The 15,741-nt window shown below is 54.2% G+C and overlaps 1 protein-coding gene across 1 annotated transcript in view; it reads right to left on the reverse strand.

Moving 5' to 3' along the window:
• Nucleotides 1-556: 556 nt before the first annotated feature.
• Nucleotides 557-15,741, reverse strand: part of SPTA1 (spectrin alpha, erythrocytic 1) — a 48,099-nt gene continuing 32,914 nt past the window's right edge. The window contains exons 31-51 of the mRNA XM_056109560.1: nt 15,014-15,176; nt 14,648-14,779; nt 13,860-13,997; nt 13,409-13,513; nt 12,399-12,607; nt 11,778-11,898; nt 11,185-11,306; nt 10,216-10,348; nt 9,728-9,830; nt 8,971-9,138; nt 8,420-8,496; nt 7,166-7,375; nt 6,208-6,504; nt 5,681-5,793; nt 4,547-4,564; nt 4,110-4,161; nt 3,356-3,543; nt 2,650-2,703; nt 1,746-1,892; nt 1,402-1,546; nt 557-682 (exon numbers count right to left, since the gene is read on the reverse strand). Of these exons, the coding sequence (XP_055965535.1) occupies nt 557-682; nt 1,402-1,546; nt 1,746-1,892; nt 2,650-2,703; nt 3,356-3,543; nt 4,110-4,161; nt 4,547-4,564; nt 5,681-5,793; nt 6,208-6,504; nt 7,166-7,375; nt 8,420-8,496; nt 8,971-9,138; nt 9,728-9,830; nt 10,216-10,348; nt 11,185-11,306; nt 11,778-11,898; nt 12,399-12,607; nt 13,409-13,513; nt 13,860-13,997; nt 14,648-14,779; nt 15,014-15,176 (2,821 nt within the window). The remainder of the gene's footprint in view (nt 683-1,401; nt 1,547-1,745; nt 1,893-2,649; nt 2,704-3,355; nt 3,544-4,109; nt 4,162-4,546; nt 4,565-5,680; nt 5,794-6,207; nt 6,505-7,165; nt 7,376-8,419; nt 8,497-8,970; nt 9,139-9,727; nt 9,831-10,215; nt 10,349-11,184; nt 11,307-11,777; nt 11,899-12,398; nt 12,608-13,408; nt 13,514-13,859; nt 13,998-14,647; nt 14,780-15,013; nt 15,177-15,741) is intronic.

Below are 15,741 nucleotides of genomic sequence, written 5' to 3' on the forward strand. Positions count from 1 at the left end.
TTTTCTAGGTCTTACTCTGGAGAACCTGGCAGGCTACCAAAAGTATCCTGCCCACACGGCAGAGTCTGGCAAACTCCCCGTGGCATATTCAATATGCCAAAAACCAGTAACAATGATGGGCCTCATTCTCCTGACCCTGAAAGAGTCTCGAATGTGGCACTTTTTAAAATCTCAGGGCTAGGACGAAGATGTTACTGGGGCCTCCTTGAGGCAACTGATGACCAACAGGATGACAGCAAAAAAACATCCAGATCACATCCAGTTTCCAGAATGCAAAGAATTTATTATAGCCCACTGAGCTCTCTCCCAAGAAACACAAATAATATTTTAAAGGAAATAATCAAAATTTTTTCTATAGTCAACTCAAGATAATAAATACATGTAGAACCAGAAGGTAAAGCCAGACCCAGAAGGTAGAACCTCCTTCACTCCAGTCCTACCAGGACTTGGGCTTTGGTTATTGCCACCCAGGTAAATGAGGAAACCCACCCTCCGTTGAGCCCTAATCAACACATCCAAGATGGCCATAACAACACCGACAAAAAAAGAGCAGCTCTCAATTGCCGAAGTAGGAATTGGTGAATCCTACATAGTCGTAGCCAGCCGCGTGGCCTCGGCCTCGAGGGTCCACATACTGCTGCATGTGCGAAGCACAGAACGCCACCTGCTCAGGAGTCAGAGCCTGAAACCGAATGAGAAAACACGGTCATCAGGACCAGGGGCCACTTTTCTCACACACCCTGAACTTGAGGAGCAAGAATTTTCAGGAAGAAGTCAGAACCCTGTTCCTATAGCAATTTCTCATCACCTAAGTTTTAGCAGATCAGACTAAGGGACACACTCGCACTTCCTTGCGAGTCCTAAATACACAGGGTCAAAAATAGCCTTCAAGCTGAATGCAAGTTTGGATCTGAATCCAGGTCTTCAGATCTGAGGGGCCAGAGTGATAGCACAGCGGGAAGGGCACTAGCCTTGTACGTAACTAATCTGCCTTTAATCTTTGGCGCCCACAGGGTCCCCTGTGCACTGCCAGGAGTAATTCCTCAATCCAAAGGCAGGAGTAACCCCTGAGCAAAACCAGGTGGGCACAAAAAGTTAAAAAAAAACAACATGTCTTCTGATTTGTGCCTGCTCAAGTCAAATCAAAGTGTTGAGCATAGCAAATAGGCTACCACACAACCCTGTCTAATCTGAACACGGGTCACAGTGGACAGTCCTGGGGTTAGGAGACCAGGGTGGACAGCGGGGTACATGAGGAGGGAGAGGAGGCAGTCCTGGGATGAGGACACTGGGTTGAGCAGTCTAGGGGTAGATGTGGGTGAATTAGGCACAGTATTGGAGCGAGGAGACTGGGTGGCAGACTGGGTGAAGCACATCAGAAAAGGCACACGGAACCCCCACCTGCTTCATGTCTTCCTTAGTGATGTATGCTTTGCCCTCTGCCAAGGCTTGGAACCCGCTCTCAATCTCATCACTGGACTTGATGTTTTCTGACTCCTTGTCGATCAGGAAGGAGGTGTAGTCCTCCAGTGAGACATAGCCCTTCCTGTGGACAGTGGGTCAGCGCACCCTCAGCTACCCCAGAAAGAGTTGCCATCCCTCTGAGCCCGAGTCTCAGGCTGCTCCCATCCCCACCGCCTACCCCAGACCTCAGCCTCACTCTCTGAGTTTCCTGGGCTCTCTGGCCACTCTCCAATGGTCCGGGACCATTCCAGCGTCCCCACTGCAGGGCAAGGCCCTCCTACCTTCCTGGGTCCACGGCGTCCAAGAACTTCTCAAACTTGGGCTCGGGCTCACCCTCCTCTACCATGGGCAAGTAGTAGTTGAGGCCTCTCAGGCAGGAGCGGAAATCCTTGTGAGTCAGACGCCCTGTCAGGTTGTCATCAAAGTGTCTGAGGGAGAATCACAGTCCTTAGGATTGATGCACAGCTTCATTGGGATGGGAGGCGAGCCACATGGGAAAGAGGTGACCAGCTGCTTGAGGAGGGGGAGGGCAAATGGGGGGGTGAGGAAGCCCAAGGGCTACATGGCTCGGCAGAGCAGAGCTGCAGCTTGTCCAGAGATGTGAATGCCAGAACCTAGACATCGAAAGTCAGAGCTGCAGCTCTTTCGTTTCTTCACTTTCATGACCAAAAAAGAAGGAACCAAGGGCTAGCCAAAAAAAGGACACGGGACATGCAGCCCATTGGCTGTACCAGCTTCAGCCAGTGTGTACCCAAGGACAGGGCTATTAACTTTGCTGCAGCTGTGAGGGATGTTTCAGAAGCAAGCATTTCTGAGGCTGGTATGTTTTCCAAACTGTGTGAGCAGTTACACTATCGTGTGGGCTGTGCCATTCACAGGAAGGTAGTAAGGAATCGTTCTCATGAAGCCCACAAGGACCAAATGCCCTCATCCAGTTGAGATCCACAGATGCTTCCTCAAGACCTCCACCATAACCCGTGGAAAGCAGCTAAAGACTTAAAGGGCTGAAGACAAACAAACTGAAAATTATACTCCAAAACAAGCCCCCGAAAATCCAGGGTTGCAGCCACCCTGTCCAGATAATGGTTTACGACCCCACTGAGCCACTGTGGGGGGAATCCTGTGATTCAGAGATCTATGAGAAAGATCTAGAAAGAACAGAGCAGCCGTGGAAGCCATGCTCACTTGTAGGTTGTGCTGAACTCCTTCAGGGTCTCCTCGCTCACACCAATGGTATCCCTGAGAGAGGAAGCACATGTGAGCCCAACACTCAACAGAGGCCGTGTACCCAGGGGAAGGGGTTTTAAGTCCATGAGCTATGGATAATGTCACAGTGCTGCAGAGCCAAACAAAACCACTCAAGGGCCTTTTATTACACCCAAAGGACAAGGATCTTAGGGATCAGAGTCGCCAAGGAAACACCCCTCAAATCTGTGCACCAGCTGCTATCCCCACCACATAGCTGGTCACCCCTGAGCCACATAGCTCCTGGCCACCTCACTGCCAGACGCTCTGAGGAGAAATCTGCCACATCCTGATGTAGTAGTTGGCCCTGTCCTAGCTGCAGAGACTTGAGCTGCATTAATCTGAATGTACCAGCTGGGACTGTCCCTAGGGTCTCCACACCGTGTTTTAGAGGAATTCCCAAACGGAACCATTGGGGGACATCACAGGAGGGGCTAATGAGGAGTGGACAGCTGACTATTATCCCGGGGTCTAGAATGACTCCCCTGAAGAGAACTGTCCTCTGGTCAGAAGGAGGGAAAAACTGCTTCTGGAAGCCTCTATGCAACTCTTCCAGCCCAGCAGCCTCCCCCAGGAGTGAGGCCCCCGCCCCCTCCCCCCAAGCACTCGGCATCCCCCACACCCTCCCACCTCCTTGCCCTCCTACTTGGCCTGGATCTGTTGTTCGAGGTTGTGCTGCATCCGCACCCCCAGCTGGTGCAGCTGGTCCCACTGCTGGGCAAGGCCGATGGTGCTGTACTTGAGGTCCAGGACCAGAGCCTCTTCCAGGCTGTCCCCCAGGTCCTCGATCTTGGTCAACTGCTTCTTCATCGCCTGGATCTCCTTCTGCTTCCTCTGGAAAGACAGATGAGAGAGATCGGGAAACAGCCCCACACTGGTCCCCATGCAGAGAACGAATGAGCAGGGGCCCCCTAATTGCACTCATCTAGAGTTCTGAACAAGAAGGCAGAGAACATGGGTCTGAGGGGAGGGTCTCACACCCAGGGTGTGAACCCATAGGCTTAATAGCCCTGCGGGCCAGGACAAGAAGGCCCTCAGGACAGGGAGCATCTCAAGACAGGGAGCCCCTCAGGACAGGAAGTCCCTCAGGATCCTCAGGATGGGGAGACCCTCGGGACAGGGAGCCCCTCAGGATGGGGACAGCTGAAAGTATCTTAGGTGCACTGAAGTGGCTCCTTTTTTTGTTTTGTTTTGTTTTTGTTTTTTTAGGTCATATCCGGCGATGCACAGGGGTTACTACTGGCTTTGCACTCAGAAATTACTCCTGGTGGTGAGCAGGGGACCATATAGGATGCCGGGAATCGAATGCGGTTTGGCCGCATGCAAGGCAAATGCCCTCCTCCAGCCCCTTTTTGAATTCCTTGTACAATCTCCTCATCTCTGGAGTATAAACCACTCACTTTATTGGCTTCCAACTGAGATTCCAGAGTCCCTGTTTCTTTGAGCAAAGACCTAGTTAAGAAGAAAGAAAAACATGACTCTCAGAGACCAGCATTTTGGACAAAGATACGCAGGGTTCCCTGAAAGGAAACAGCTCCCAGTTCTCACAGACCCCGGCTCCTGACACAGGCCCAACTTGCCAAGACTCCTCTGGGAGCCAGCCCAGCCTCTCTGCTCACACGCACTCCCAGAGACTGCTCAGCTCTGCAAAGGGGTCTCTGCTCTGCCTGGCAGGAAACAGGAGCAGGGGCCCTCACTTGGCTGGGGGCAGGGTCTGGGCTAGAGCTTGCTTCTTGGTCTCAGCCCACTTTTGCTCCTAAGCTGATTCAGTCTAGGTGGTCTCAGCATGAGGTTCCCAGGTAAGACAGCACAGCAGACACGAGAACAGAATACTGACCCGTCCAGGAAGTAGGCCCTGGGCATGATGGTCCCAGCAGGAGTCCGAGGAGAGAAAAGGGAAATGGGAGTTAGCAAGGCTACACAACACTGCTTTTCCGGTGTATGAGACACTTGGATGCTTTGTAAATAAACACCTTTCTCCGCCCAGGATCTCCCTGAGAAGCTCAGTGACCCTCAGCCCCTGCTCTGGGACAGATAAATCAGGGGCGGGGCTTAGGCCACAGGCTGGGCACAGGAATCCAGGCCAGGCTAGTAGTACCTCTAAGCTGTGTCCCCTCTGGCCTCTGTCTCCCAGGATTTCTGGGTTCATGAATGGCATACCCTTGTCAAGAGAGAAGCCCACTGGTCCATCACAGATAGTCCAAACCCCACACGAACTCTCAAAACTGCACTTTAGCACCTACTGGACAATTGACCAGCTTGGACAGTTTCTTCTAACCCGTGACACCTTCCACATTTCCAGCTCACATGACATCTGACATGTAGGCTATTTTGCATTTAATTCAAGCAACAACCACAGACTATCTCCTTGGTTCTCATCAGTCTCAGTGACTGACACCATCTCACCGGGTGTTCACACCAGGTTTGTCTCCCATTTGCCAGTGATACACATCTCCTGAGCCTGTGCAGACTTGGTGACACTCAGACACAGCAGTCAGAGCTGCTCTGGATGGAGAATCTTATACACATATTTGTTTGGCTTTGCATGCCTGGGGCCATTACCCAGCGGTGCCTGAGTGCTACTCGTAGCTCTGTGCTGAGATGACTACATAGTTCTGGGTAAAAAGCCTGGAATTCCATCAGGCAAAGCAAGTGCTCCCCGTCATCTCAGCCATTTTTTTCCAGCCCAAGAGACAGAATTCTTTGTGCAGAGCTTTGAAGTGCTTTGAACCATAAGCCTGGCACTCTTTAGGCCTTGATGATAGGCAACAGAAAGAAATGAACACAGCAAGGTGTGGATGGGCAGGGGTATGTCGGGCTTGTCTGTGGGCAGATGTGGGTACAAAAAGCAGCCCTCTCCTAGCACAGACCTAGCCAGACCTGAGAATCCGTACCTGCTGGCACAGGTGTGTTATACCCTCTGCTAAGGGGGCACTGGTGCAGGGACAGGGAGTGTGGGGGTTTGACTCACCTGGTCTCCAAGACCCACTGAAGGAATGCACTAGCATTCTGCTCGAACTCCTGACACATCTCAAAGTTCTTCACCTGTCTGGCCTCTTCCTTTTGCAGCTCCTGCTCCCGTTCCTACAACACCAAACCAAATATGGTGTGCATCGGAAACTCTCATTTATCATGAAATGACCAGCTGCTGGGGATCAGCTTTTTCCTTTACTGTCCACGATGAAGAATATTACAGAAAAATATGTTAATGATAACCCCACAAAAAAAAAGAGCAGGGGATGAGGGTGATGCAGACTGTGAATAAAGGAACATGCTCAAGAGCTTCTCATGCATCTCGAGAGCTGCTTTGGGTTGACTTGCCCTGTCCTGATCCAGCGCCCGCAAGCCTGCCTGTACATGCGAGCAAACACAGGCCCCACTTCCCTTGGTTCTGGTCTGTGACGGCTGTCCCCATATGATGTCATGTGATGTCCATTTCTTTCTCAAAGCACTCCAGTTGAAGCACAAGAATGAGGCCACACAAGGGCCTCAAGTTACCTTGATGATTTCAGGCAGGTGTTTCCAGATCCTGTCCAGTACCTCCACAGTTAACCAAGTGTAGGGGCTGGAGGGCTGCCCCAGGGCCTTGATCTGCTGGTCCAGCTCCAGCAGGTGGTTGAAGTTAGCCTGGGCACCTGCCAGGGAGGCCAGGAAAGCCTCGTGGTCCTTCTGCAGCTGCCGGATCTCATTCAGGGAGATGCAGTGCACAGGTTCACTCAGGTCCTCCTCGGTGTTCTCACACCAGTTGTTGAAAGCCGAGGCCTTGTGTGCAAATTCCATGAACAGGTCCTGGGCCTGCAGAGCAGAAAGGAGCCCACGCTGCCCTAACGGCGTCCCCAAAGGAGCAAACCGGCCCAAGGTCTGGGTCTCCAGGGAGGACACGGGGACAGTGTGGGAGCCTGGGAACCACTGATGACTGTAATGTTTCCATTGTGAGACTGGTTGTTACTAGTTTTGGCATATCGAATATGCCAGGGGAGTTTGCCAGGCTCTGCCATGCGGGCGGGATACTCTCAGTAGCCTGCCGGGCTCTCCGAGAGGGACAGAGGAATCAAACCTGGGTCAGCCGCGTGCAAGGCAAATGCCCTACTCACTGTGCTATAGTGCAATAGCACAGCACAGTGAGTATATTATATATAAAATAATTATTATATTATCGTATTATGTTGTATTATTATTGTATTAATATTATTATTAGTAGTAGTAGTAGTAGTAGCAGTATTGATGTTGTAAATTAACAGTTAACTGGAAATTTTTCCTATCAGGGTCAATATGTGATTGTGAAACAGGCGACTGAAAAGGGACACCCACACTCCTTGTCTGCTGACCATCTCCAGGGCACTCAGCTGCCTGTGATGACCCAAACAGGGGTTGGGACCGTGTTTCTGTGGGCCCCTGGACTGGGAGGTGGAGACTGGACCGGTCAGGTCGCGTCACCATTCTCTTCCTGTCGCACCTTCTGCAGGGGCAGCTGCCTCTCCAGTAGCTTCTGTCTGTGGGAGGCGGAGGCGGCCAGCAGGAGCTCCCAGCGCTGCAGCAGGGCAGCGTGGCGGTCCTCAATGGCTTTGGCCTGGTTGTGCTGAGCAGCCAGCAGCTGGTCCTTCAGGTTCGTTATTTCAGGCAGTCTCTCCTGCTGGAAGCTCTGCAGGCTGGCATCCAGTGTGTCCTGGGAAAGAAAGAAAGAAAGAAAGAAAGAAAGAAAGAAAGAAAGAAAGAAAGAAAGAAAGAAAGAAAGAAAGAAAGAGAGAAAGAGAGAGAGAAAGAAAGAGAGAAAGAAAGAAAGAAAGAGAGAGAGAAAGAGAGAGAGAGTAGCTGAGCACTGAGGACCCACATTCAGAAGCACAACACACCTCAGACCGAATGCAACCAGATTCGTCCCTCCGCCCGGGTCCTGGGCAGACCTCAGCATGCCACGGGCCACCCTGAGTTCCTGCTGGGCAGGATCCCCCTGGGTGGCCAGAGGTGTGCACACCAGCCAGACTCCTGGCCACCAGCACACGTGCAGCCTGAGCAGGTGCTGAGCTCAGGATCGCTGGAGAGGCCAACAGGGAGTCGGTGCTTGAGAGGCCCTGGAGAATGACTTTCTCCACTGGGGCAGAGTGCAAGCACAGGTCCTTGAGAGGGATTGGGAAGCACATGTGTGAGTCACCTGTGGGGGCACAGATTCAGAGGGAAGGAAGACCCCCACCACTAAAGAGACAGACTGGCTCTGAGCCACAAGGAGCATGACTAGGGCCATGAGCATCAGCAGCAAAGCAGAGCCCCTCCTCCTCTTGCGCGACTCCTCAAGGTGCTAGCAGATTCCCGAGCTGCACGTCCCAGAGCCCACCGGGTCCACATCCCAGGGCCTGCCAGGTCCGTGTCCCAAAGACCACTGGGTTCATGTCCCAGAGCCCACTGTGTCCACGTCCCAGAGATCACCGGGTCCACATCCCAGAGCCCACTGGGTCCACGTCCCAGGGCCCACCAGGTCCATGACCCAGAGCTGCGGAGCCAGGAGCTAAGCCTAAACTGCTCTGGGGGATTTTCCTCACTCAACCTAGAATAGGGGTGGGAACAGCTGGCGGATGGTGGAGGAAACTAGGAAACCATCCTTGTCAGGAGGGAGAAGAGGAAGAGGCTTCCAGGGACCAGAATCAGGGATGGATGGCTAATATGCTCAGCAGGAATGGGTGCATCCTCACAGCTCTCCACGGGCCGCTGAGCTCACCTGCTTTGCCAGGAGGGTGAGGAAGGCACCCAGGTCTGTGCCGTTGCCCCCTGTCTTCAGACTGGCCTCCTTCTCAGCTGAGGAGCAGAGAGAGTGTGTCAGGAGAGGCAGCAGGTAGCCAGAGCTCTGCTCGGGGAAGGCACACTGCTTCCCTTAGGGCCTATGACACTGGGGAGAGCTTTGGCTCCTGGGCAAGTCGGGCCCTGGACTCTGGGAAACTGTAGTCAGCAGGGGATTCTAAAGCCACTCGTGTCCCCGAGCACTTGCCATCACCCGCTTTTCAACTGTCATGTGGACACTCACCCTTCCCAGCATGTGTGCTCAGAATGGTGGTGCTGAGCCCATGTGCATCTGTGTACATATGCACATGCACATACACATGTGTAGGGTGCACATGCAGGAACATGTTTATCTGTAGGTGCAATTATGTCTCAGGGGAACAAAGGTGAAGGGTGAAAGTGCCATTATTTTCCCACAGTGAGCAAGGCCTGCAAGGTTCTATAAGGGGCAGGGTTCAGCGTTTCGCAGGCACCAGGGCTTACTGCTCTTACCGATCCAGGCCTCCACCGTGTCCGCCTTCCAGTTGAAGTGCTGGAAGGCGTAATCATCGTCCAGCTGCAGTTTCCAGGCCACAATCGCCTGAGACAGAGCAGGAGCCTTGGCTTTCAGAGCCTGCATCTTGGCAGAAATCTTTTCCCGGTGCGGAGTGTCTGCCTGGAACATGAGAACCCAGGGGTGGGTGAGGGGACAGTGAGCCCCCAGGAGGGGTGGTACGCTCAAGGGACATGGAAAGGCTGTCCCCTCTCCCCCTCTACGCCCTACCCACTCCCCAGCTGGTCACTCCTCCCACATCTGGACAGCCCACTCATGTTTGTCTGCCTGAGTGTGGCCATCTAGAAGGCATGAATCGTCAATGTCTCGACACATAGCACTTAGGCAAATGGAACTTCAGGAAAACCAGCATTTAAACAAAAGGATGGTTCTCAAGTGACAAGCAAGGGGTCTGCACTAGAGTGCTCCTAAGAAATTTCTTCTGATTCCTATAGCACTGGATGGCCAAGGCCAGTGACAAGATCTTGACTAACACTGTGTTCCTCCAGTGTAAGAGAAGGAGGGTCACCCAGGGTTCCAGGAAGGCCGAAAGGCACCAACAGGAAGCTCTGGATGGATAATGATTTTCTGAGGACAGTGGGAGAGCTCAGAAGAGGTTCAGAAGCCATGTGGACATGACTGTGCAAACCATAGCTCCCCGCCTGGGTTCAGACAATCCCCTTCCACACGGGGTAGGGCCTGCAGGCAGGAAGAGGCTCACCTTGCTAAGGATGTCTTCTCCTTGGCCACACACACTCTGCACACGGGTCTCGTGGACAGCAAAGTCGTTCTCCAAGGCTTCGAGCTTCTTCAGTAAACTCTGCACAGAAGGCCAGTGGGGATTGGCCACGCCGCCCCCACTTGCTGTTTCCCTTGAAGACCCATCTCCACGGACCAGCCAGCTCAGGGGACCACGCGGTGCCAGGACAGAACCCAGGGCCAACACATGCAAAGCACATGCCCCAGACCTGGGAGCCATGCCTGAGCCCAAGCCTGTTCCTGACGCTCTCTGGAGTCCGTGAGCTGGTCGGATGGAGACAGGTTGTTTGTTCTGGTGCTTCTAGCCCCTTCTTGCCACCTGCTCCCACAGGATGGCCACTATCTATTCCAGGCTGAAGCAGCGCTCTGGTCTCCTGCCAACACACTGACTCCCGGCGACCCCGGAGGAGAGTTTCCCTGCGGGGAAGAGCATCCACCCTGCTCACCTGTGTGGCAGCCAGCGTGTCTCCGGAATCGCCTCGGCCTGCCATAGCCTCCTTCTCACTCAGCCAGGCCTCCTCCTCCTCTGCACTCTCCATGAACTGCAGGAACTCCAGGGATTCGGCGAGCCGCTGCCCCCTGCTCAGGGAAGGGGACCACAGTGGGGACAAGACAGCATGTGAGTGAGTGAGCAGGAGACAGGGATAGGCCAGCGAGCCCAAGACAGAGTCAGACCTCCAGGGCACCCTTAATCCTGGCCCCTAGCAGCGGGCCCTCAAAGGAGGTGACCCTGGTCTCAGATACAACTTTGGGGGACACCCTCATCTCTGTCGTGATGCAGAGAGAGTGTAGTGAACTGTAAGGTCTTTGAAAGTGCAAACAGGAGCTGGAGCAATAGCACAGTGGGTAGGGCATTTGCCTTACATGCGGCTGACCTAGGTTCGATTCCCAGCATCCCATATGGTCCCCTGAGCACCACCAGGGGTAATTCCTGAGAGCAGAAACATGAGTAACCCCTGTGCATTGCCGGGTGAGACCCAAAAAGCAAAAAAAAAAAAAAAGTGCAAAGTGGTCAATTAAACAATGTATGGTTGACTTTGTCTCCAACCCATCAGAGGAAATGCCAAGATGAAGGCGGGAATTCTAATTCTCTGAAGTAAACTTGCACCCAGCTTTGGAGCCTGGTGAGTTCACATGTATTTGTCAGCAAGTAAACAAGGGACTTTTCAGGTTTGCGTCCTATCAAAGAGTCTGCAGTCGAATGGATGCTGATGGGCAGCCCCCATGCAACTGGGTCTTCTTCTCCAGGAGCCCAGGAGGGCCCCCTCCCACCAGGGAGACTCCCAGCACAGCTCCTGCTGCCTAGGGTCAGAGGCGCCTCTGAGCAGGGGTGTGGAGAGGAGACAGCAGCCGGGGCCCCAGGTCACAGAATCTGCTCCTCGCAGCCGCTCCCCTCGCACCCACTCCCCACTCACCGAGCCTGGGCCAGTGCTTGTAGATCCTCCCAGTGTCGGACAAATTGAGCCAGCCGCTCCTGAATCTGCTCTCGGCCCACGGCAGCCTTGTCCCCCAGCCTCTCCGCCATGTCCAGCACATTCTGGGGAAGACCCCTTGCCACTGTCACCACTGTCCCTGCCAGGGTCCAGCCCTCTCTCCTTCCCAAGCACCCACTACCCCAAGGGCTTAGGGGGCCAAGAAGTGGGAGAAAGCAGAGATTGAACAGGAACAGGCTGATTGGGAGCTGCTTGCTCCACTTCTAGAATGTTCTGGGCTCTCAGGTATCCTGTGCCCCCCAACCCCAATGCACAGAGTGAGTGGCCATGGTGCCAGTTTGCTCAGCCCCGGGATGGTTCTTCCATATCCTGAATCCAAGCTGCCAGCAGTGGCCTGGGGCTTCTTGTGCCCCACTAGCTGGGAAACAGCAATGGCTCCACACCACCATACAGCTGTGGCCAAGGCTAACTGGGCACATCCCTCTCATCTGTGTCCTCTTCTGCCTTTCTTCTCTCAAGCGGGTGAGTCCAACCTGGTCCGGGGCATGTGGGCCCGAGTGTCTCAGGGGTCCTACCTGGATGGCAGGCTCATGGGCGACTAGTTCCCCCTCCAGTCGCCGGTGTTTCTTGAATAAGTTCTGGACGCCCTGCAAGTCCCGGCCAAAGTCCTGGGAGCCCACACGCACCAGCTTCTCCCTAGACAGAGGAAGGAAATGGGGTTTACAGTGAAGGCATCAGACATCACGTTGGAATGAGGCTTTTGTCAAAGGGTGTGAGGCTTGGAGCGGGAGGCACTGACGACCCTCTGGTGTTGGAACCACGAAGGTTCTGGTGGAACACACCATGCAGAAGGTCCAAGTGCAGCCAGGTAAGGATTCGGCTCTCGGCTGCCCCCACAGCCCCTCTCCCTTGTCTGCTCAAGAGAGCACTCTAGTCTTTCTTTCTAGAAAATACCCCTGCACACATGCCATCCATGTGACCAGGAGGACCAGATGGGCTGGACAAACGAGAGCACAGGAACATCGATCCCTGTGAGAGTCAGTGGGGTTTCCCAGCAGCAATGTCCACTTAGTGATACAGCAGCAGCAGTAGGTGAGTTCAGTGTGGGGATACCCAGGAAACAGCCTGGCATGGACAGTCGAAGACTCCAGACAGAACCATCTCCCTTGAGGTGCAGACCAGGTGACCAGACATACTCAATCCATGACTCCTCATCGTCCAGGTCCTGGAAAAACTGGAACAGAGCGTGGGCCTCCTTTAGCTTCTCGTGGTGGGCAGAGGCCAGGTCCTGTACTTTCAGGAACCGTTGGTTCACCGCATCTCTCTTCTCCACAATCTGCTCAGTGTTGAAGGTCCCGCTGGACAGCAGTTCGGCAGCCAGCTCATTCAGGTCCTTGAGTGCATCCTGGACAAACCCAGTGGATGAAGTGAGTGTCTTGGGCTCTGCCCGCAGGGGTGCCTCAGGGAGGACTAGACATCACACCCTCTTTGCTGGGCAGCCCGGGTAGGGTATGGGCAGCAGCTGTGTCCTGCACACACTCCTTCCCTGTGTCCATTGCTCTTCCTCTCTCAACCAGGGAACAGGGCTGCTGGGAGAGCTCTGTTGGCCAGATAGGATATTTCATAGAAGCTGTGTCTGGCCCCAGTGGACAGAGTCCTTGAAGATGCCACATTCTCAGATGAACACAAAAGACCTCCTGGGTCTGTCCTGCCTAACTACACCCTCTAGAGATATCCCAGAGAAAAGCCTCCAGTGCTGACCCCACTGGGAGGGACTCTGACTTCCTGTCCCGGGGATATCTGCAAAGAAGCCCATCGCATATCAGTTCTGAAAGCTTAATACTGTGTCCACCCAGCATTCTCTACACAAAAGTCCAAAGTGCAAACACGGCTGACCTCCTTCCACACAGTCCCTTCTGAACGTTTCTCTAATCCTCTAAAGTGAACTTGCACACAGCTTTGGAGCATGATGAGGCCATAGGTATTTGTCAGTAAGCAAGCAAAGGGGACTATTCAGATTTGCTTCCTATCGAAGGGTCTGCAGTCGAATGGACACTGATGGGCGGATCCAGGAGTTGTATAGCTCAGGGCTTCAGCCTAGTTAGAGTCGTCACTGATGGAGGACATGGGTGGTTTCTCACAGTTCCCTGAGGCAGGAGCGGGATGACAGGCCAGCCCTTCAGCCCAGGCAGGAGGCCACTCTTACCTGCCGCGCCAACATCTCCGTCTCCAGGAGCTGATGCTTTTTCAGCAGGTTTCCTGCAGAAGCCAAGTCCCTGGCCTGGTCCTTCATGGCCAGCAGGGTCTCTGCCTGTGGTTAGGGAGAGATGGTCAGGTCAACAGATGGGGCCTGTTCAGGAGAGTGAGGCCAGTGGCAGCAGTCAGGTATGAATCTGCATCTCCCTCCAGCACAAAAAGCCTCTCCCTGCTTCGGCATACAGGGGTGGTGAGCGCATCTGAAGGTCCCAGTGGGCCGCCTACAGCCTGGGTATGCAGTGGGCCAGTACCTGGTAGAGGGGTTCACATGGGATGGTTCTTCACACACAAAGGCCCAGGACCTAATAACAACTCCAGGACATCTCAGAATGTGCTGGTGGTCGGGTGGCAAGTGACTATGTGTGTCCAGCCCCGTGTCTCCCATGCCCCAGGGCCCTCACCTCCGACAGCCAGAATTCGAAGTCCCGAACACTGGTATTGAACCTCTGCTGCCTGCTGGCCTCGTTGAGCTTCTGCCCTTTGTCGATGGTTCTTTCCAGCAGGTAGTCCCACTCTTTCTCCAGCTCCTCCAGCTGCCCCTATCCAGGAGATTGACAGTCACTGCAGTCTATGGGGCCAGAGTTCTTGGCCACTCACAAGGGATGGACGCACTAACCAATCAGAACTGTTCATATTAGAAGGCCGCCTATTTTAAAGGTGTGCTTTATCTGGAAGGGCGACCGGGCATTAGGAGAGAGAGTCGCGTTCAGACTCTTGGCAGTGGGGCAGAAACTCAGCAAGCAGGGCCACTGCCCTAATTTCTGGACCGTGATCTGCCGGCAGAGGCTGGCTCTGAGCATTACTGGCCCCATCAACCATGCAAGAAGGGACAGTCATGGGCTGGAGCGATAGCACAGCGAGTAGGGCATTGCAGTAGAGTCAGCCTTGCACGTGGCTGACTTGGGTTCGATTCCCAGCATCTCATATGGCCTCCCCAGCATCGCCAGGAGTAATTCCTGAATGCAGAACTAGGAATAACCCCTGAGTGCTGAGTATGACCCAAAAAGAAAAAAAGGGGGGACAGTCATGAACTGCGGGCCTGGAGGCCCATCCTGCATGGCAGACAGGGGATGGGTGGATAGTCCTCCTGCTCTAGGAGCCCCTCCCCTGTGCAGAACCAACCTTCATGGTCTCTCCCAACCCCGTGTAGAACCCTCCCTGCCCCTCTCCCCACCCCCACAGAACCCACCTTCACGGCCTCCTCCTGGCCATCACACGCCCTCCTCTCAATCAGGGAGTTCCCCAAGTTGAGGAGACCTTCCACCTGCTCAGCCCGGCCGTGGACTTCGTTCTCAAAGGTCTGGTGTTTCAAGTACTTCCTCTGCAGGGGGACACGTACAGCATAGCCCTCGTGCCAGGAGGGAGGGGACTTTTCTGGCCTAACCCAGCAAAGAACCCAGAGGGGCTCACAGTCCCAGTTGGGGAGCATGGTCCCCACCTAAGTCAGCCCAGGGACAACCTCCATCCCACACTCCAACACCGCCTCCCACGTCCCTCCTCCTGCCTCCCACCAGCTGCTATCTTGGGGCTCTGGGCTGTGGGGGGAGAGGCTTGCCTGGATGTTGGTGGGGTCTTTGTAGGATTCGTCACAGGCTGTGGGAAGCTTCTCACTGATCCACTCCTTCAGCTCCTCCAGGTCCCGGTAGAACTGTTTCAGGTCAGCACAGTCCCCCAGCTTTGTACGCTCCAAGACCAGCTGTGCCTTCAGAGCCCTCCACCTGGGTGAGGGAATGTCCCATCACTCTCCTGCCTCCACGGCCTGCCTTTGTACAGTCGAGCTCAGCACTGACATGGCTGCGAGACCTGGTCCCGTCTACATTGTGGGTACTGGGCCTCGGGCACAGTTCAGTCCTGTCTACACTGTAGGTACTGGGTCTTGGGCACAGTTCAGTCCCACCTACACTGTGGGTACTGGGTCTCATGCACAGTTCAATCCTGTCTACACTGTGGGTACCTGTTCTCATGCATATGTCAGTCCTGTCTACACTGTGGGTGCTGAGTGTCATGCATAACTCAGTCCGGTCTACATTGTGGGTGTTGAGTCTCATGCACAGTTCAGTCCCGTCTACACTGTGCGTCCCTGTTCTCATGCATATGTCAGTCCCGTCTATACTGTGGGTGCTGGATCCTATGCACAACCTGGTGCCATCTACACTGCACACACTGGGTCTTATTCCCGACACGAGAGGCATGCTCCCTGGTGACTTCTGAGGTAACTGCTGCATCTGTCACCTCAGGGTCCAGGCGGGAGTGCCCCTGCATGTGGAAGCAACACTGGGCACC

This window comes from Sorex fumeus, unplaced genomic scaffold, assembly GCF_029834395.1.
Source record: "Sorex fumeus unplaced genomic scaffold, SorFum_2.1 ptg000316l, whole genome shotgun sequence".
Taxonomy (NCBI): domain Eukaryota; kingdom Metazoa; phylum Chordata; class Mammalia; order Eulipotyphla; family Soricidae; genus Sorex; species Sorex fumeus.